At 34.4% G+C, this 23,339-nt stretch overlaps 1 protein-coding gene across 2 annotated transcripts in view; it reads left to right on the top strand.

Annotated features, from left to right (window-relative positions):
- Positions 1-23,339, top strand: part of ZCCHC7 (zinc finger CCHC-type containing 7) — a 243,829-nt gene that overhangs the window by 198,280 nt on the left and 22,210 nt on the right. For both annotated transcript variants that reach the window (XM_045780307.2, XM_045780308.2), the window contains exon 6: positions 17,165-17,200. In XM_045780307.2, the coding sequence (XP_045636263.2) occupies positions 17,165-17,200 (36 nt within the window). The remainder of the gene's footprint in view (positions 1-17,164; positions 17,201-23,339) is intronic.

Raw genomic sequence — 23,339 nt, 5'->3', positions numbered from 1 at the left:
TTAAATATTTAAAATTTTAACGTGTGTGAACACATCTTGGATACATAATCTCATTCTGTAAGGTATATCTGACATTTCCAAGATAATAATAGCTATAGGTAATTACTTACAGTGTTTGAAACACTGTGCTAAATGCGTTACTAACTAGGGAAGGGGAGTGCTTTGTTCACTGCTCTATCCTCAGCACATAATAGATGTTCTATAGATATTTGTGTTTGTGTCATTTATGTAATCCTTACATCTACCGTATAAGATGGATACCGTTTAATGTTCCAGTTTTACAGAGAAGAAAACTGAGGGGTGCCTGGGCAGTGCAGTCAGTTAAGCATCCCACTCATGGTTTCAGCTCAGGTCGTGAGATCGAGCCTTGTGTCTGGCTCCACACTCAGCGTGGAGTTCTCTCTTCCTCTCCCTCTGCCCCTCCCTGCTCGTGCTCTCTCACTCTTTCTCTCAAATAAATAAATAAATAAATATTTTTTAAAAAGGGCATTTATTTTATCTTTAGTCAACTCCAAGGAATACAGAATGGTATTCAAATGCCTTTTGCCTCTCATCCTTTCCCTAGACTTACTGAGATACTACTGGCCAAAAGTAAGACTGGTTGAGAGACACAGCTGTTGAGCTCAATAACTGAGCCAAGTTTTTAATTAAAGATTTCCTTATTTCAAATATTTAGTTTTGTGTAATACTGATTAGTTCTACCTTTGTTCAAAAACATCTCCGCTGTTGAATCACCCAAATAAACCTTTTTTATATTTATCAAAAATTTGCTGGTTGCCTACTACATGCCAGGCAATATTCCAAGTGCAAAAGATATAAAGATGAATAAGACATGGTCCCTGCCTTCGAGTAGCTCAGAGTATAAGAAAGGCAGACACGTGAAAGAACAGTGTAAAAGTGATGTGATGGAAGGTGTACCAGGGTGGTGAAAATTGAATGAGAGAATATCGGAAGACTAACCTTGGTGACTTGCAAGTAATAGATATATAGAAAGTATAAGAAGTGACACAGACCATAGGAGGGAGTCGAGAAACTGTGCCTGTAATAACATGTCACCTGTCTCTGGAAATCTCGGCTGTAAAGTAAGGCCATAGGAACTCATGATCCAGGCTAAGTGAGTTTTCCTGTAATCATATGGCTCAAAACATACACAAAGGTCAGTATTTTCTGAGCACCTGTTTGCTTGCCTTCCTGCTTGTACATTCAAAGACAGGGAAGATTGAGGAAGGAAATCTATAGCCATTCCTGCACTAATTCTCCTTTCTGATGCTGTATCTCTTCCACTCATGGAAAGCCACTTTTCTGTTGTATCATAATTTAATGCATTGCTTTAACCCTGGAAAGCATTCACAGCGTAATCCAGAATCTGACCACTTCTCATCATTTCTACCACTATCCTCCTAACAGAAGCATAAGTGAGCATTTACTGCCTGGATTATTCTAATGGCTTCCTGAACTGGTTCCCTGCTTCTTTGCCCCTTTATATTCAGTTTTCAGTAGCTGGTTAGAGTAATTCTGTCTGTCTGTCTGTCTGTCTGTCTATCTATCTATCTGTCTGTCTATTTATTTGCTTTTAAAGATTTTATTTTATTTATTTTATTTTTAGAGAGAGAAGGGGAGAGACTAAGGGAGAGAGAGAGAATCTTTTTTTTTTTTTTTTTTAAGGTTTTATGTATTTATTTGACAGAGAGAGACAGCCAGAGAGAGGGGGAACACAAGCAGGGGGAGTGGGAGAGGAAGAAGCAGGCTCCCAGCAGAGGAGCCCGATGCAGGGCTCGATCCCAGAACGCTGGGATCACACCCTGAGCCGAAGGCAAATGCTTAACGACTGAGCCACCCAGGCGCCCCGAGAGAGAGAGAATCTTAAGCAGGCTCCACGCCCAGCACAGAGCCTGACCCAGGGCTTTCACAACCCTGAGATCATGACCTGAGCCGAAACCAAGAGTCGGAGGCTCAATTGACTGGGCCACCCAGGTGCCCTTAAAGACTTTATTTTTAAGTAATCTCTACACCCAATGTGGGGCTTGAATTTACAACCCCAAGATCAAGAATTGCATGCTCTGGGGCGCCTGGGTGGCACAGCAGTTAAGTGTCTGCCTTCGGCTCAGGGCGTGATCCCGGCATTATGGGATCGAGCCCCACATCAGGCTCCTCCGCTATGAGCCTGCTTCTTCCTCTCCCACTCCCCCTGCTTGTGTTCCCTCTCTCGCTGGCTGTCTCTCTCTGTCGAATAAATGAATAAAATCTTTAAAAAAAAAAAAAAAAAAAAGAATTGCATGCTCTACTGACTTGGCCAGCTGAGGCGCCCCAGAGTAATCCTTTTTAAACATAACTCAGATTATATCAATCCTCTATCCAAAATCCTCAAATAAGACTTTGCATCTCTCCCAAAGTAAAAGCTACAGGCCTTAGAATCACCAACAAGGCTGTATATGATCTGGTTTCTTGACCACATCACTTGTAGTTATCCCTTGCTTATTCCACCTGGTCTCCTTGCTGTTCCTTAAAAGAACAAACATGTTCTTGTCTCTACCTGCTGTTCTCTCTGCTGGGTATCCAGGTATCCACAATGATTCATCTCCTTCATGCCTTTACACATATGTCCCCTTTTTAGAGAGGCCTTCCCTGACCACCTTAATTTTTTTTTTTTTTTAAAGATTTTATTTATTTATTTGACAGAGAGAGACAGCCAGCGAGAGAGGGAACACAAGCAGGGGGAGTGGGAGAGGAAGAAGCAGGCTCCCACCAGAGCAGATGAGCCTGATGTGGGGCTCGATCCCATAACGCCGGGATCACGCCCTGAGCCGAAGGCAGACGTTTAACCGCTCTGCCACCCAGGCGCCCCCCTGACCACCTTAATTAAAACAGTACCTCCAACATCCCCTGCCCTTCTTCCCTGCTTTGTTTCCTCCATAACAGTTATATCGTACATTCTATGTATTTTTCTGTCTCCCTTAATTAGAGTGTAAGCTCCATGTCTGTTTTCAGACATGTTCGATCCTGTATCTCCAGCTTGTAGCAGAGTACCTCACCTGTAGGATTATCGAATAAGCAAATAAGTGAATTAGGGGCAACAGACCCCACTTACCTACCCACCATCCAGTTGTGCTTGTGAAAGTTGTTAGATCCTGCACATTGATATACGGGCTTGGAAATTCTCAGCTTGACTCATTAAGAGGTAGGCATCTCTCAATAATATTTAAAATCAAGTTTCAACAGATTTTCCAAAAGCTATAATACCTATAGTATACATAAAATAAAATGACATATCTAAGGCAAAGGAAATCCTTTTTCTTGTTTTCCCTCCCACTACCTTAAATAGTCAGTTCTACTTTCTTAAGTATTTTCTTTAGTGATTTTCCTATATCTCCATTTTAAACCAGTATTATAGGTATTGATGCAGTCCTGTGTTTTTGGTTTGTCAACCATTAGCTTTCATGTGGAAAAATCTCATCTATCACTTTGTGATGGAATATACTGTGTCATCTTTTTCAGTGCCTTAAAAAGACAAATTTGAAGAAAGGAAAAATAAAACTAACGTTCTTATAACCTTTTACAATTCAAATAATCATAAACTAATTTACCTGCCGAACTTCATTGAAGTCAAGACAAAAAGTAAATCATTGTAATAGATTGATATGTATGTTCACATAAATATGTAGTTCTGCTGACACCTAAACATTACAACTTTTGAGAATAAAAGAAAATATGACTTGGGTTAGAATACTTTATTGCTCTTGCTTTTTACAGCATTTCATGTTGTTTAAGCATAATATTAGAACAAGGGTCATGACTAGGATTGATTGATTTGCTTAAAAAAAAATAATTGTTGAATAGGCTTATAAAATGCTTATTTACCTGAGAGACCAGAATACCCCCAAGGAAGTTAAGTAGATTCTGTGCTTGAGGTCTCTTATCCTCTTGATTGGTGTATATGCAAAACTCATGATAATGTTAGTGAAAATTCATATGTGTTCATTGTTCAGGGAGTAAATCCTGAAATTAGTAATTAATAATTCATTGGAACTGTTCCCAAACCACCTAATAAATGAATATCTGAAACTTTTCATGGTTATATATATATATATATATATATATATATATATATATATATAACCTTAGAGGGTAGAAAGTTTTAACTGATGGTATGTAATTTAGCATGGTTACAATTTGAAGGAGAAACCAGTCCTTACTTTGAAATTGTACTAAATGGTATCCTTTCTCGTCATCTGTGACTAACCTGACAATTTCCCCCAGTCTCCTCAACTCCTCAACTGTAGCTCTAGTCACTTTCAGTAGACCTTTTCAGATTGAGAGCAGGTTTACATTTTCTTTATAGAAGTTATAAGAATAAGTTTGTAGAGGTTAGAGACAGTTCCTTTCCCCAGACCCCTAACTTCCACCGAAAGAGGAGAAGGATTGTCTCCTTATAGTTTGTCTACCAAAATTAACAGCCCTAAAAATTAAAGGAATAAATAAATTTTAGTTTTTCATTGAGAATTTTATGGGACTTAGGTATGAACTTTTCAGTGCAGTCACATTGGGAAGACCTGAGTCTTTGAGAAATACAGCCGCAGACCACTGGAAATTTTGTTAAATTTCAAACTCATTATACCCCTCACCTTTTCTTTTTCTTTCTTTCTTTTTTTTTTTTTTAATTTTCAGTCCAAGTATAAAAGCCCATGTAGACTTGGACTTGAATTTGACTATTAGATCCAATAATAAGGGCAAATTTTGGGACATAGTTATATAAGCTATGAATTTGGGGAGTGAAATTAAGGAAATCAGATTCTCATTAACACCTGGAAGGCTAAAAATTTTATTTATTAAGCATTATATACTAAGGTCAACTCCCCTGGACTTTATAAATCTCATAGTTTTCTTTTTCTTTTTCTTTAAGGTTTTATTTATTTGAGAGAAAGAATGAGCATGAGCTGGAGGTGGATGGGGAAAGGGAGAAGCAGACTCCCCTTTGACCATGGAGCCTCACACTGGGCTCAATACCAGGACCCCAAGATCACGACCTGAGTCTAAGTCAGATGCTTAACCAACTCAGTCACCTGGGTGCCCCTCATACAGTTTTCTGACTAAGTTCTAATAATCTCCCTCAAATTGTCCCTCGTGAAGGAAAATACAGCAACAGAGAATGATTTTAAACCTGTGAAAGTATTCAGACTTAATTATGGACATCTGTCTTTGCCAGTTACTCATTTTTTTTTTAAGATTTTATTTATTTAGTTGACAGAGATAGAGACAGCCAGCGAGAGAGGGAACACAAGCAGGGGGAGTGGGAGAGGAAGAAGCAGGCTCCTAGCGGAGGAGCCTGATGTGGGGCTTGATCCCAGAACGCTGGGATCACACCGTGAGCCGAAGGCAGACGCTTAACGACTGAGCCACCCAGGCGCCCCGCCAGTTACTCATCTTAAAGACAACACTGTTTTTTTCAGTTATATACTAATTAAATTACTTAGGTATTCCATTTAAGAGGTACACACATTTCCTCTTGAAAATTTACAGATGTCTGTAGAATGATTCTATTTCAGTAAAAAACAAAATGAGGGGTGCCTGGCTGGCTCAGTTGGAGGAACATGTGACTCTTGATATTGGGGCTGTGAGTTTGAGTTTAAGATTACTTAAAATATATATATATGTGTGTGTGTGTGTGTGTGTGTGTGTGTGTGTGTGTTTTAAATGAGCTCCATATAATCTCTATTAGCTCTATATAATATATATATATATATATATATATACATATATATATATCTTTATGAACAAAAATAAATGGGGTAGAAGAATGCATACCAAGCTAGTAGGCTGCTAACATTGGATTTCCTCAGCTGACTGATAACGGATTGGAAGAGGGCTAGGAGACATGATTAGCTTTGCTGTTATTTGTCTTCTTATTGTATTGTTTCCTTTGTTTACAAGCAGAAAGATGATTTCTGCAAGATTTCAGTTCAGTAACAAGTATGATTTTGCCATGTTGTATAGCCTTCTAATGATTATTGCCTTAATCAAAATAATAATATATGCTATTTAAGAATTTCAGGAACTCAAGAAGATTCTGTAATAAAATATTATGAGCTAATTGAACTTTAAGTTACATAATGTTAAAATAATTCTCACTGTAGTCATAGGTACTAAAGGAAAAGTATACACCCTGAGAACACTAATCATTGTATTGGGGGAGTTTCAGATATATAAGAAGACAAGACTCATCTTTTAAATTAATTACCTCATGAAGTGTTATTCTTAATTTTTTATTATTTTTTCCTTAGTGATCTTTTACACAGGAATCAATAATGAAATAAACTATAGGGTCTCACTTCTAAATCCTTCTTTCTTACCCACCTCATCAACCCCAGCACCTACCACTACTTCACTTGGTGGAGGGAGGCTTATACGTAACCTTTACCTTGATACATTTATAAGAATCTGGGACAATAGGAATGGTCTTTTAATGAAGTAGATCACAGTTTTCAGTGGGATAAACCATCTGTACTTTGCAGATCTTTATAATTAAAACTCCTTCCCTGTTCCTCACAAACCAGACCTCTGAGAAAACTAAATTTTTCCGTGAAGGTTGTCAGAGACGTATACAGTCCTTGGCAGATACCACCTCAGTTCCCAATACTAGCCAGATTGACATAAGTTTCTCTTTTTTTAATTTTTTTTTTTTTTTTTTTTTTTTTTTTTTTTTTTAGGATGAGCTGATAGAGGGCAATATGAAGAACTGGTAGATTAAAAAAGGAATCAGTGATGACCCCAAATGAAATAAACTCATTATAATAAATAGAAAAATTGAGAAAATCCCAATTCATTTTTCACCTTGTGAATTAGAGAAGTGATCCAAAGCAAAATGAACAAAAATTCTGATTAAGAGAGCATGCACCCAATAGGAGAGAGAAAAAAGTCCCACATCTAGACATATGCTAGTGAAATGTCTGAATGTCAAACAAATGAAAACCACACAGACATCCAGACAGGAAAATATCACATTGCACGTACACACACACACAACATCAAGCTTGCATCAAACTTCTCCTGTGCAATACTAAATGCCAGAAGGCAGTAGAGAAATCTCTAGAGGATAGAGCATTCTGAGAAAAATAGATGACATGGCCAAGCTGTTGTTCATTTGTGAATTTATTGGAAAAGTCAGAATAAAATTAGCAGCAATGAACACTGAAACCGGGAAGGCATAAAGTGTGTGTATGAATACTTCCTATTGATCTGTTTTTAAGCTTAATTAATTTTAGGAAAAGTTATTTTAAAATGTAATTTGAAAGCTATAAGGTGAATCATAGATAATTCCAATAAAATTTAGTTTGTTTTAATTATAAGAGAAATAAGCCATATAAATTTTAGATTACTAATTAATAATGAGGCAAAAGAAACAATATAACAAGTGATAGGAAAAAATGGAAACAGCAAGAATGCTTAAAAAATACAAGTATGAGGATAAAAATAGGACCAGACATATCAATTATCACAATAAATAAATGGATTAAATGCTCTTTTTGGAAAACAAAGACACCAATTTCAGAAACCATAAAGGAAAAGGGACAATAGATTTAACTTTTAAAAAATGTCTATCCAAAAAGACCATTAATAAAATTAAATGACAGACCGCAACTTGGGTAAGATTTTTATAAAATGCATGATTTCTATAATATAGAAAAATCTCTTATAAATTACTAGGAAGAAAGATGTCTTCTTAACAGTAATAATGTTAGAGAAGTTGTGGTGGATACAGAAGTACATTTGGATAACCTTGCTGGAATTCAGTCGTGGATGTTTCTAAAGATACATCTACAAGAATGTTCATCTCAGAATTGTTATAATAATGAAAATTAGAAGCAACCCCAAAATTTAACATTCTAGCTCATTTAAGTAACTTACAGTACATCCTATGTAATGAAATACTCTTCAGCTATTTAAAAAATGATGAAATGGGTGCCTGGGTGACGCAGTTGATGAAGCATGGGACTCTTGCTTTTGCCTCAGGTCATGATCTCAGGGTTATTAGATTGGGCTCCACATCCAGGTCTGCACTCAGTGCAGAGTCTGCTTGAGACTCTTTCTCCTTCTGCCCCTCCCCCTCTCTCTAAGATAAATAATAAAATAAATCTTTTTTAAAAATTTAAAATATAAAAATGAATATTGAAATCTAAAGTTACCAGTACATTAAGTGAAATACATAAATTACAAAATAGTATATGAAATATAATCCTGTTTCCATACAAATAAATACACGTATTTATATACGTATATAGATTTGCATGGAAAAAAATTTGAAATGAAGTATTCCAAAATGTTTTACTATAGTTATGTCAAGAATTATAGTTTTTTTATGTCTATTCTATATATATATTTTTTTTTTTTAAAGATTTTTATATATTTATTTTAGAGAGAGAGAATGACAGAGAGCATTGTGGGGAAGGGTAAAGGGAGAGAGTCCCAAGCAGACTCCACCCTGAGCAGAGTGGGCTCGGGCCTTAGTCTCTTGACCCTGAGATGACGACCTGAGCCAAAACCAAGTGTTGGACGCTCAGCCAACTGTGCCATCCAGACACCCCACTATTCTTTATATTTTTATAGTGAATTTATATTCATTTTATAATTTTTTACCTTGATATGTAATGTACAATATTCTATTACTGCTTAAAACGTTTTAGGAATCGTATCATCAGTAACCAATCTAGCCTATATTCATTCTTTTTTTTTTTTTAAGATTATATTTTTAAGTAATCTCTACACCCAACATGGGGCTCAAATTTATAACCCCAAGATCAAGAGTCACATGCTCCACTGACTGAGCCAGCCAGGCATCCCATTCTTTTTTTAATAGTAAAACTGACTTTTTTTCTTTTGGTGTTCAGTTATATGAATATGTATGGATTCATGTAAGCCCCACCACAATCAGAATACAGAACAGTTTCATCACCTCCAAAAAAACTCCCTCATGCTATCTCTGTATAGTCACACCCTCCCCTCATCCCTAACTCTGGCCATTAATTTGTTCTCCATTACTATAGTTTTGTTTTTTCAAGAGTGTCATGTAAATGGAATCACACCATTGCAAAGTTTTGAGACTGGCTTCTTTCACTTACCTGGTAGCTTGGAGATTGATCTGAGTTGTTCCTGTGTCAGTAGTTTATTCCTTCGTAGTATTCCATTGTATGGATGTATTATAGTTTATTTATCCATTGAGGAACATTTGGGTTGTTTATGATTTCTGACTACTACAAATAAGGCTGCTGTGAATATTTGTTTATAGTCTTTTGTGTGAACATAGTTTTCATTCCTTTGGGGTAAATTTCCAGGTGGAGATTGCTAGTCCTATGTATGTTTAACTTTATAAGAAACTGCCATATTGTTTTCCAGAGTGGTTGAACCATTTGCGTTCCTACTAGCAAAGTGAGAAATCTAGTTGCTCTGTATCCTCATCAGCATTTGATGTTGTCAATATTTTTTATTTTAGCCATTCTAATAGTTGTGTACTATCTGGCTTGTTTTAGTTTACATTTGCCTAATGGCTAAAAAGGTTGAATATCCTTTCATGTGCTTATTTGCTATCCTTTTATCCTTTTTGGTGAAGTGTCCAGATCCTTTCCTAGTTTTTAGTTACTGCGTTTATTTTCTGATTGTTGTGTTTTGAGAGTTTTTTCAGTATTTTGGATATAAGGGGTTTTTTAGATATGTGATTTCCATACATTTTCTCCCAATCTGTAGCTTATCTTTTTTATTCTTTTGACAGTCTTTGGCAGAGCAGTAGTTTTTAAATTTGGTGAAATCCAGTTTGTCAATGTTTTGTCTTTTATGAATTGTGCTTTTGATGTACTTTCTAGGAACTCTTTATCCAACTGCAGTTAACAACGATCTCTCCTGTGTGTTATCCCAAAATGTTTATTGTTTTATGTCTTATATTCAGATCTGTGATCCATTTTGAGTTCATCTTTGCATAAAGTATGAGATTGATTTATTTTTTACACATGGATGATTAGTTGTTCATTACCATTTGTTGAAAAGACTATCCTTTCTCCAATGAGTTGCTTTTACCTCTTTGTCAAAGATTAAATGTCCACATTTGTGGACTCATTTCTGGAGTCTGTTCTGTTGCATTGATTTAAGTGTCTGTTCCCCTCACCAATATCATACTGTCTTATAATATTACAGCTTTGTAGTAAGTGTTAAAATTAGATAGTATGATTTCTTAAACTTTGTTATTATTTTATAAAATTACATTAGCTATGGTAGTTCCTTTCCTTTTCCAGGTAAGTTTTAGAATAAGTTGTATGTACCTACAAAAATATCTTGATGGGACTTCGACTGGTATTGTGTTCAGTCTGTGGATCACTATGGAGAGACTTGACTCTAATATTTTGAGTCTTCAATCCATGAACATAGTATGTGGCTCTGTTTACTTAGGTCTTTAGTTTCTGTTATCAGAGTTTTGTAATTATCAGTGTATACGTTCTCTACATACTTAGATTTATACCTAAGTACTTCATTTTTCTCGGAACTGTAGATTTTGGTATTGCTTTTTAAATCTTGTTTTTCAGTTGTTTATTGTTTGTATATAGAAGAAAGTTTGGAATAAAATATTCTGAAATTTTGCAGTAGTTATTTCAGGTGGTAGTATTATAGGTGACTTTTATTTTTGTTTATCTGTATTTTCTGGTTTTATAATGAATATGCATTACTTTTATAATATTTAGTGTTATTCTTTAAAAAAAAAAAAAAGGACAACTCTTTAAAGTTACTATAGTATCAGCACAACTTTGGACCTAAAGGTGATTACTTGTATCCCTGACATACCCTGGATAAGATTCCTGGGAGAAAATGAAAAGGAAATTTCCCCAGGAGAATCCCATGAGAACTAGAGAAGTAGAACTGGATATCAGGGAATAATTATCAATAAAAGGAGTTTAATGTAGTTGGTTAAGATGAATCAGGATTATTTTCAGTAGTTTTAAATGATTTGTTCTACTACATATTTGTTATTTATGATGGACTTTGTATAATTGGTTTATAAATAAAGTTCTGAACTGCCATTTTAAAATTATTTTACCTTTACTTTATCTCTTCTGAATCTAGTTTAAAACTTCTGGTCCCTGCTGATGGGCTTAGGGAAGCAGTGTGGTAGAGAAGGTATGAGAACTAGTTCATAGTTATCTCAGAATGTCGGCACCAATACCAAAGAGACAGTGAAATCAGCTGGAGTTTTAACTGTTGTCCAGAAGATGTTCTGGGTGTTTTTAGAAACAGGGAGACATCTGAGTGTGCCAAAAGCTATAAAAAGAGAGAATTAAGATGCTAGAGAGCAGGAAATAAGACCTTTCTTCAGTTGTGTACATGATTATGTATTCACTACTAAAGTGGCTAGATAGATTCCCCAAATTATAGGGCTCTATCCCTCCAAGTTTCTCCTTCCTGATAGTCACTTACTCAGCCTACAGGTGGTAGCTGTTTAGCTATTATAAGAAAGGCAAGAGAGAAAGGTTAGTGAGGACCCTGAGATTGTTGTTATTATTTAAACCTTGCGGTAAAAAGAATTAAGTAAGCTTGAGTAAACTGAAGAAAGATATAAACTTTTGAGAGTGGCATGGAATACTTTCATTTTTCACCAGTGATCAAGATATTTTGTTTTTTTTTTATTTCAAAATTTAACTGTTATATCTGAGATCAGATTTATCTGATCACATATTCTTTGCTGTGTATTTTTGAACAAATAAGAGCATTACTGAGTGAGTGCGCCTCAGTTAAATGTAAAAATAGGTACATTGCATATGGTGCAGTAGTTGCTAATTGATGTTTCTGAATTGTTTTCTTTCTACAAAGAAAGTAGCTGCAAGCAGCTATCTCCTGACAAAATATGTATTTTCATTTGCCCTTTTGGATCTTTTTTTCTCACTGTCATTGTCTATATCAACAGCTCACTTAAAGGATGAGTTTTTGCATTCTCTTAGGTTTGGTCACATCTGAGAGTTGACTGCTTTGCCATAGATTTCACTTATTTCAGCTACCTTATTGATGCCATTTCCCCATGATCAGTTTTTGCATCAGAAGAATGGAGAATGCCAAATTGTTATCATAGCACTAATTAATACAATTGAGTGTTTGCTACACATCAGGCACTGTTCTAAGGACTTTATACTTAACCAACTCTTTAGCCATCATAACAGCCCTTTGAAGAGGTACTGTTACCCCCATTTTACTAATGAGAAAAGAAACATAGAGATGTATAACTTGCCCAAGATAGTAAATAGTGGAGTCAGGATTTGAATCCAGCCATTTTGGCTCTAGAGTCACTGATTTTAGCCCCTACATTATTGTGCTTCATTTTACTGGCTCTTGTAACGTTTACCTTTAGCTAACAACCAGCAGGCATACTACAAATATTATCAACTATTTGTAAAATTAACTTATGTTACAGTAGTCTAGAATCACAATCAAGATGTCTCCAGAAAGATTTGTTAATTCTGATGTGAAAAAAAAATTTAATGGAAATATGGGTGCTTGAGGTAACCCAGTGTATTGTCTATATGGTTTATTTTATTTTTTAGCTGATTATTTTGATATAATTTCCTATAAATAAGAACTGTTATATTTTGCAGTAAAACTAAAATGTAATCTATTATGGACGAACTTTATGCCATCATAACCACACTTAAGTTAGGAGAATATCAAAGAGAAGTATCTTTGAGCAAAAAATTAGGCTTGTCAGTTTCCCTGATTACAGAGGGTTAAGAGTATAGGGACTGATTAAAATTTGACCTTGGATGGAAAGATGATTTCATTAATTCTGCTTCATTTTGTCAGCTTAGCGATAGAGACCAATGCATGGCTTTCCATACTGATAGGTGGGAAAAAATTTATGTAGATTCTCTACACATTGCCACATATATCTGTTATATGTTTACAGCTCCTCTTTATCATGAATGACAAATTCTTACACAATAGAACTATAACAAGCACTATTAAAATAGTAACTTACCTTGAATTTCAGTCGTATATTTCTGTAATTTCAGACCTTAGAGACGTCTTTATGGAATTTCTATTGAAAGCTATGGCCAAAATATTCTCTTCAAAATACTCCTTAAAGGAGAAAATTTACTTCACATATATTCAGAGTATATGTATACTAAGATATGTATTTTGTGTCTCTGAGTAGTGTATATACACCATGACTACTAAAGTATCTGGAAAATCAAATGACTTGATATAATTATTTGAGGAGCCTGCTGATGAAGCTTCAGAGTAGGGACATTCTTTTTAATGAAGGCACCTAAAATTACATTAATGTGCATATGGAAAAGTCAGGATGGTGGTTGAGTCCAGAGACTGGAATGCTTTTCCCATATCTTTTCATTCAACAAATTTTAAGCTAAATTTTCTCTTCATTCTCTTTTATTTATGTTATTCACCATCAATGAATATTGCTTGTTTTATTAAATCTTTTGTTTTGCTGCAGTGACTTGAGGGGGCCAGCTCCTAACAACAGAGGCTTTGACAAAGCACCAGAGGATTCTGTTAAAAAGTTGTGTTTCGTAATTGTAGTTGTCGTGTCAGAGCCTAACTGACTTGGAGCTGAAGGATTTTTGTGAGATGAGTAGCTGTGCCAGCAGGGACCCAAGTCTCCTGGGCTGGCCGCGCTCTCATTAAGATTTGCCGCTAGCAGTGGCGGTGTTCAGCATGTATGTGACGTGCATTCTGTTATTGTATGCTTGGCTTGTCAGCCTGCAGCTTTCTGACACTCACTTATGTCACTCTTTATTCAGAGAGGAAGAAGCTTTTGATAATTTGACAAGACAAGCTCTTAAACGATCTAGGTCATGGCCTTCACTGTCTGTGATTGTGAACATATTTCCTGAAAGCCCTGTCACTCATCACAGCTACATTTTCTCCCGGGGAGCCACAGGCCTGTCCTGGTCTCCTGTCAGCTCATACATTTTGGTTATTCATATACCAAATACAGTACTGGGGGTTTTTTTCTTCCCTTTTGCAAATGCTAGCATGTTAGTAAGGCTAATCCTTTCTCCTGTGCTGTGTTCCCAGCAGGGCTGCGTTCAAGGGCTCTCTCTAGTACAAGGCAGACAACTGGCCAAGGGGAGCTGAGGAGGAGGAAAGGCCGCTTAGTGCTGTTTTTGTGTTTGTTCATTGTTGTGGAAATATGAGAACTGGTGGCAAGGGCCTTGTCTATTGAGCACTTGAGTCTTGGTCTGCTGTCAGGGGCTGTTTAAGATTGAGTGTTTTATTTTCTTTGATGTTCACATTTGAGAATAGGGAAGTGGGAATTAAACAACAGATGCACTAAGCCGTTGTTCTCGTAAAACAATAATTAGCACCTGATAAAATTCAATATGGGTTGAAATGCACAATATAAACTCTCAATTCATCTGGTGTGGCAAACTGTGTTGATTCATCTTTGAATTTTATGAATAATAACACTCAGTTATTCATGTATGGTTTATTATACAAAATACAATGGAGGGGAAAACTAGTTGGGCAAAAGTTGGCAAACAATGTAGCACATTGCTAAAACAGATGTACAAGTACACTTTGTGTGTTTTCAGTTGTGAGACTTGAGGAGGCTCTTTGGGTTGCTATCCATCTAAGTGCCAGTGAGGTGAGATCACCAGGACAACCAACAAATACAGTTGTATTTTAATAGTTTGTTACATTTTCATCTTAGATGAGGTCCACAGTAGGCTAGTCATTCATTTCAAATACTTTAAAATAAATTTTTTCAGAAGTTCCCATTGCAGTAGTAAGCCTCTTGCTTTAGAAATTAATGTATTTTGTCTAAATTTTCTATGCAATAGATGCATAAATATGGATACTATGACATTCTGTTTGATAAAAAGAAAAATATGTGCAGTGACTAAGGAATGGTGAGAAGTAGAAGCCACAAAAAGCAAAAAAAATTAACACTTAAAAAGTTTATTAATAATAATCCTAAGTATTGTATGCCAGATATTTAGGATTAAAGATGTGTGCTTTCTGTTGGCCCCTATTTTGAGGTGAAAAAAAAGTCTTCCTTTTAACCTTACATAGACATATATTTGAAAGAAAATAGTAAAGTGAAACTATGCATGGAAATGTTGAGTAAAAGTACTTATATGAGATAAGATAGGATTTTTTAAAATTGTAATACTATTGTCTAATAAGAAAAAAGAAGTTTCATGTCTCTCCCTATTAATTTTCTATATCAGGCATCATCTTCATGTACAGAGCAATCAGATGATTGTTCAAAAACCAAGTAATTCTTTCTTTTATTACTAAATTGCTGCAACACAAGAAAAGGTCACATGGTAGAGTGGCATTCTGCCAGTGTATGACAACTCAGTGATTGCGATTTTTCAACCGTATTATTCTGAGGACATTGTGGTAATCAAGAACTATCCATAACTAATGTATAAATAACTGCTTGCTTATCTCTACAGTAATCCAACTCAAATTATATATACACAGCAAAAAGCTTACGATAGAAGGTAGGAGATGAATATTTAAAGGTATATTGTACATTAAATCTTTGTGTGTAAATATGCTTATTAAAACAAATATATATATGTTTTATTGAGAATCTTTGTAACCTACAAGTTTGTGGCTGTTATTTGGTGCCTGACATAATCTTTGCCTTCTAAAGCTACTTTTTACTTCTTAAAAATAGTTTCCTTTTGATCAGTGTCGTTCATCCAGAAATCATTGTACAAGTGGCTTTTTTTAGTCAGACACTTTAGTTTGCATGAATATGACATTTGAATTGGAAAGCTGACCACTCAATAGTCTAATTTACACACCTTTCTTTAGAAAATGACATAGGATAGTTAAACTTAAAATACATGGTGGCTAAAATTTTCAGTGTAATTAGAACTATCTACTCTTTTTTTTGTCTAATCAGTTATGATGATATAATCGGTAGAGGTTTTGCCATTCAAAAATTATTTTCTGAATTATTACCATACCCATAATATCTTTAGCTTGTATGAATTATCTTCATTAGTTTTATCACTACCCTGAAAAATAAACGAAAGAGGAGTGACAAATAGGTAAAGGATTGTTTCAGAGCGTATGTCAAAGATAATAAAGGCTTAAAAAATGCTCAACTCATTCTAATTTTAGGCATGCATATGTGTGTGTATATACATATGGGTGTGTGTATACACACATTTTTAAACAAAAGCTGTACATTCACATTTACTTTAAGAACTGCCATTTACTTAGATTGGTTTAATATATTTTAATTATTGCTGTAATATAATTAAAAAATACTTTCTGTCATCAACCGTTCTTTTTCTCAGATGATGGCAGACCAATAAAATATAAGAACTTGGTTAGAAAGTGTTTCCCTAACAGAGTCCTAATTTAAGTATAAGGAAAGAAGATTTGTATTTATATCCATGAGACAATGTCTCCTAACTGGTTTTTGTTGTTGCTGCTGCTGTTTGGTGCTTGTGTTTGTTTGTTGCCTAGTCTAGCTTCAGTAAATCCATCTTTTACAAAATTATTGAGGGCTTATTGTTTTTTTAAGTTATTTGCCTACAAATGTACAGATAGAGAAGACGACTTTTAAGGGAAAAGACATGGACTTCGGATTCTTGAGGTGGTTTTTTGTTTTGTTTTGTTTTAATTCTCTTTTACTCTATTTCACAGAGTATTGAAGGTTGGCAGCAAGTGATTAGGTAAAGGATGGCAACAGACATCAGAAATACATAACCACAGTGAAGTCTTCTTTAAAGCAGCTGCTATAAATTGTGTTGTTGTTGTTTTTTATCATCCTACCAAGGTTCAAAATGTTCTCTTAAAAGGTGTACTTAGTGAGTCTTATTGATTTTGACCACTGCTGTTCATTTATCAGTTTAACTGAGTTATGGCTCTTAATCACATCTTAGTGCCCCAAAACTTCTAACCTGAAAAGAAAAAAAGAGAGAGAAAACTTTGTTACTGGCTTTCTGACAATGGCAGGGAGTGTGTTAAACCAGTGTAAAATTCAATTAAACTGTCTAGCCAGGTTTTTGAAGCTGAAATGCAGACCCTTTCTGTTAAGCTTCTTATTTTCCTGTGACCGACACCGGTGGATGCTGGGTTATGCCAAAACCAACAGGCTGTAAAGTACCTTGTTTCATGCTCCCAGCTGATCAATATTTTTATTTTCCAGGCTTGCCCAGAAATCTGGAGGCAGTATCACCTAACGGTGAGTAGAAACACCTTTTTTATTTTCCCCAAGACCTAGCCTATTTATCCTTCTCTGAACTGCTGACCATAAAATATAGACAAGCATCTTCTCCTGGAAGATAATAAACATCTGAAGAGTTTTTGCACTGAGAAAGCAATAATATACTTTTTCTCTTCTCCCCTGCCCACCAGTCTATTCTCTATCTTCCTGTTCTGGAAAGATTTTGATTGCTTTTTTATTACTCACATCATTTAATGATTACATCATGGTATCTCAGTCTTCCTAGACTACATTCATTAAATTAAAGGGGAAAAGTATGCTAGGAGCCATAAAAAAATAACAGTAACCCAGTGTCTTTAAAGTATTGTATTATCTACAGTCCATAAGCATACAGTCCATAATATCTTCCATAATCATTTTTCTGGCTTTATTGAAATTTTTGCACATACTTTTTAATGAAACTAAAAAAAGCTCAGTGTATCTTTCATATAGAACAATTCAACTGTCATATCCTTAAGCTCCTCTTGACTTATTCAAAGTGTATAAACATCTGCTTAATACCATTCAAGTTATTGAATTATCTGGTTTCCTTTTATTGTGAATTTAGGCTAAGTAGAAGTAGAAAACATAATTTACTATGAAATCAGTTGGCTAGTACTCAGTATTATGAAGTTAGTTAGTTTTTAACATTCAGCTTAAATAATTTCAACAATTCACCATAGCCCTAGTAGTCATTTTTTAATATACTAAATGTGCTACACTTAGCAAGACACAACAATAAAAATTATTCTTAGAGTTAGATAGTTATAACAATGTAATAAAAGCTGTTCCTTAAGGTTAACATTTCAAAAAAGTTTTGGTTATAGGAAGACAGGTAGTAAAAATAGAAAGGACGAAGTTTTACAAAAACGTGTCCTCTTATTGCTCTCCTCTTGTAGAAATAAAAAATAAACCAAGTGACTTAATCTACCAGTATGTCTATCACAGGCCCAAGATGCAAGGAATAATATATGTTTTCATGAAGAATATGTTCTCATATTCTGTTTTCACTGTTTAATTTATGTAAAGATTCTCAGTAGAAAGCTGTAATTCCTCAACTATCCTTCAGTCCCGAATTGGGTTTTGTTAAAATATTTAGTGTTATACCAACATACACACACTCTTATGTATAGTTAACACACATATGTTACAGCTGTAACTCATGGATATATCATGTTTATACTTATGTAGCAATTGTTTTTGTCCTAACATACTCCAGTGAAATCCTTATAGCCTAAACTTGATTGAGATCCAGTATATTTTTCAAGATCATTATCACTTTTTGTAACTATATAGCAGTTTTCTTCATCAGTATTTTTATTAAGTAATAGTCTAGTGGATTTGACAATTGCATTTCTTTTCCCTTTTCCCTAAGTTAGAGAATTCCAACCTTGAGAACTTGAAGTGTGACAAGTACTACTCTAAAGCCACTCTTTTCATTATTTGCACCTATATTCTATTATATAAGTGTCATAGAAGGATAGAAATTGGTGTTTGGTATAACAGAAATATTTGAAGGTTTGTTTGATAGTATAGCTTTTGAAAAACATTGTGAAAAGAATAGTTGGGAAAAAACAAATGAAAACAATGAATTTACCTTTTGGGGAGTTACAGTATATTCTATTTATAGGTATAACAAAATCATTTTTAAAAACCCATTGTTCTCAACCTGGAATTCTGATTAATTTTTCAAAATAATATTGTAGGTAACACAATTTCTAATTGTCAAGTTTAATACTTAGTAATTTAGAATTACTTTACTATGCAAATATAAATGGTAAACTAGTATATTTATAAACATGTATGTATGTATCAATCCATCTAAATAAAATAGGCAATTAATTATGTTTATAGGCAAATCCAAATGTGTGTAATTAAGCAATATTTAATCTTGAATAAAAGCAAGATGCATGGTGAGTTTCATCATCTTCAGCCCTTTTACTAGGCGATGGACTGCCATCTATTGACTTATAGTAGCCCTCACATGTGAATATGGCATCACTCAGCAATGACCAAGTAATGAAGCCTAGGTTAGAATTGCCACTGTATATTCCTTTAAACCGGTCTTCTTAAAACTCTGGAAATTTCTGCATTTAATCATTGATTGATTTCTTTTTTTTAATCCAAAAAGTGTCTATTTCTTACCCAAAATGAACTGTGCTTTTGGGGGAATAAGTTGATTAGTATATCCGGTTTGGAAATGTTTACATTTGAGAACTTTTCAGTTGTTTTTATCTGCTTTTTATCAGTAAGACTAGAAGGACATTTACATAGCCTAAAGTTTAGCAACTATAAGGTCTATTTAGGAATTGTTTTCTTTCTTTAAAAAAAAAAAAAGTCTGTAGGTTAAATAGGGCATTATTTCTCAAATACACTAGAAAGATGGTGAATTTGATTGGTATAAGTGGACTTGCAAAATGTTCCAAATAAAAAATTTATTAAAATACATTCTAAAGTAGGAAGAAAATTTCAGGGCGCCTGGGTGGCTCAGTCGTTAAGCGTCTGCCTTCGGCTCAGGGCATGATCCCAGAGTTCTGGGATCGAGCCCCACGTCAGGCTCTTCCGCTGGGAGCCTGCTTCTTCCTCTCCCACTCCCCCTGCTTGTGTTCCCTCTCTCGCTGGCTGTCTCTATCTCTGTCAAATAAATAAATAAAATCTTTAAAAAATAAATAAATAAAGTAAGAAAAAAATTAAAGAAGGGAAATGTTCACTCTTTTCAGCAATTAAATGAGATAAAAATAAAGCCTCCTTAACAACTTGGAATAGAACCTGAAATAGAACAGCTTTTTAACCAAACTTGACTGGATTTCACTACATTAAAAATAACTAAGACCATCATTCTAAAGGGTACATGCCAATAAAACTCTTAATAAAAAGATACTGCATATATATCCATATAGATATATATGGATATTATGTGTGCATATTATAACAACTAATTTAGCTATGTCATTTTTCTTGGTATATTTTAATGACTATAAAATTATGTCATATAATTTAATGACTTTAGATGATCACTTTGGAACCCTGCATGGGAAAAAGAAAAATATATGATTTTTATTTAGCAATTAAATAATTTCGCCAAATAGTTGATGTATTTACTCCTTCAGAAATGTTTGTGAAGTTTTTTAAATCTTCAATACTATAGCACTCTTCTTGTATTTTAATTTCTGTTATATTTTCAGATTTTGGTAAAGCCGGACTTTGAATATTCTTTTTCATCTTTCAGATAACTCATTTTAGATAAAATTTTCCCTCTTTAACTATTCAAGAAGGAAAGTCCCTTCCCCCATTCCCTGTCATTTCTAGTCTCATTTATATTAAAAATCCTAGGCCAAAATGGCCACCAACAGAGTTTTACAACCAACAGAATTTTTAACTAGTAGAGGCTATAATTTGACATGCTTTGGACATTTTGTTAATCTTGTTTTTAATCTACTTACTTTTTAAAAAGTAACTAGGAGTTTGCTATTTGAGGGCTGTGTGTGTTAAGAATCAAAAAGGACAATACATCTTTTATGTTTAATTTTGCGCCTAGATTTCTTTGTGTGCATTGTTAAAATATGTTACAACCTACTACCTTTTTAACTAAAAGTTTAGGAAGCAGATGTAACCTTTTTGTAAGAAATACCTTTTAAATGTTTCTTTATATATAGTGTTTGGAATGCCTAGAATTCACACTTCAAAAAGTAAAATACTTACTGTCAGGGAAATGGGGAGGAGTAGGATTTCTTTGCACTTCCTTTCTAGCCTAGGAAAAACCTGGTGACCAGAGTTTGGTAGTAATAATGTCTTACCTGAACTAGTTGAATGCCAGAGTGTATCTTATGGACCGTAATTAACAATTTCGTTTCATTTTGCTCCTCCATTTTCTCTCCTTACGTGGAAACATCAATTTAGAAATGTGTTTTCTGGGTTTTCACAGTACGGAAATGAGGGTTTTACACTAAATGAGAATGTTACTCTAAAGCATCTTGTGCCATACCACACAGTAGGTAACCCTAAATGTGAACAGATTTAAATTCAACTCTAGAGCTATGCTTTGTAGTCCAAGAGAGAGGAATAACAAAGTGGAATTTTGTTGTGAGGCTAAAGGTATCCAAAAGTCTTTATCCTGGAATTGTGATACAAGATAGGATTGGTAACAGTTTTCTAACTGCCTAACACTGAAGTGGATTTTTAAAAATAACTTAAAATGAAAAATTAAAAGTTTCCAGAAATCAGCCAGGGCCAAGCCAGAATCTTTTCTTGGGGGGAGAGGGGGTGGCGAATACCTCTTTCTCTCTTAATTGAATATATGTTGGGAATCCTGAATCTTTTTTTGAGAGCTCTTTGGCTACATAAGCAGAACTGCAAAACCCACAAGAACCCCATCCACAGTAGATATCAAGTGATAGGTCCTTTTCCATCTGTGTGTTTGAGAAAATAGAACTGGTTGCATACTGTATTTTAAAGTGTTAAATAACTCCAGAATAGAGTGAGAACTAGGCCTCACTCTGTTTTGGAAAATTTAAATCAACTTTCCTTTGGTACCATATCTTGAGGCCTGGCATACAGATCATCATAAACTAACACTTGACAAATTCATCTTGGAAGCTCTTATTTTGGTAGTTAGTTCACTTGCCGACTTCCTCAAGAACCAGGAATACTCTTTGTTTCCATTGTCGGGATTTTTCCCCCTCAAGATCTGGTATTGCTGTTTCAATGTTTTGATGGGTTAAATGTTGCTATTGAGATATTACCTCTCTGTCAAATTTTCAGAGATTTAGTTTTCATTAAAAATGCCCTTAATACTGAAATACTGCTGAGGTGAGTGTAATCACGCTCTGATGATTCAGAAGGCACACAACTATTTTGTAGTACCTCAAGGCTATCTTCCCATTGTAGTACTACAAAATAAGTCAGAACGCTTTATGTTTCAAGTTACTTAGTGTCTGAATAAAAAGAATTTCTGAATGAGCACTGATGACTATTTTCTAATACTCCATATATAACAGAGATAGAAAATACATTTGGACAGTGACAAATTTTAAAATATTTTTCAGATGGAAAATTTATGTGAATACTTTGTATTTATTTAAGTACTCACCTTGTTCTTAAAGTATTTAGTGTCAACATTTTTCTAGCACTTTTTTTACTTCAATCTCATCATATTTAGAATTTAGTATAAAATGTAATTACTACATTTACAGAGTAGGTCAACTGAGTTTGTTGTTTTTTTTTTAAATCTTTATTTCACTGGCATGTTGGACCACATTTTTCTAGAACTTATCATTGGAAGCAATTGGAAAATGCAATTTCAGAGCAAATGAAACCTGGAATTATCAATCTCAATAAATGAGATTCATTTAAAAATAAATACAATTTGCCAAATCATCAAAAAGCAATTTTCTAAAGCTTCTGTGAAAGGAAGAGGAAAAAAGTGAACATTGTGGATTATAAATGCACATGTTATTTTTCCTCTCACAGTGTTTCCTCAGAAATTTAGACATTGTATGTACACAAACTTATTAATGAATGGGAGTAGAATAAAACTTAGATTTGGACATTATTTATTATTTATTGACACACATAGGAGAGCCTTCATATGTTCTTCTTTTCTAAGAAATACTGAGGTGTCATCCCCTTCAGAGAGAATTTCCAACTTATTTGACTTTCAGTATTTTTATGCAAAAATTAATTTGTTTTAAATGAGAAATCAATATGGCATATTTTGAGTAGGTTTTTTCTCTTGTGTTAAGATATTTAAATAATATCAAGTGCTTTATGACATTAATTCTCTTTTAAGTTAAGTGTTTCAGATAATCAAGCAATGAAAAGTATGCAGCATTCACACGATTTATAAACGATTCATTATAAATTATGTTTTGGCCTAGATGCAGTTGTGTTTTTGCCGTCTTCTAAATATCTGAAGATATGTCCTAGTCACCCATCATCGTGGCATTTTTTAGGTAGCACATGTTGTTAAGTAATAAATTAATTGAACCTGAAGCTCTACTATAAACAGCTTTTTTTATTTGAGAAAAAAGTCCCTGTGCCTTTTTGTCTGCCTCTTAGTAGCTGGGGGCAAACACCGCTACATTTAGGACTTACATATTTACTATATGGGCTTCAAGTT

This window comes from Ursus americanus, chromosome 18 (assembly GCF_024610735.1).
Source record: "Ursus americanus isolate L20-20 chromosome 18, mUrsAme1.1.p, whole genome shotgun sequence".
In the NCBI taxonomy this organism is placed as follows: domain Eukaryota; kingdom Metazoa; phylum Chordata; class Mammalia; order Carnivora; family Ursidae; genus Ursus; species Ursus americanus.
Note: the sequence above shows the minus strand (reverse complement) of the source record. Positions and strands in the feature narration are given on the sequence as shown.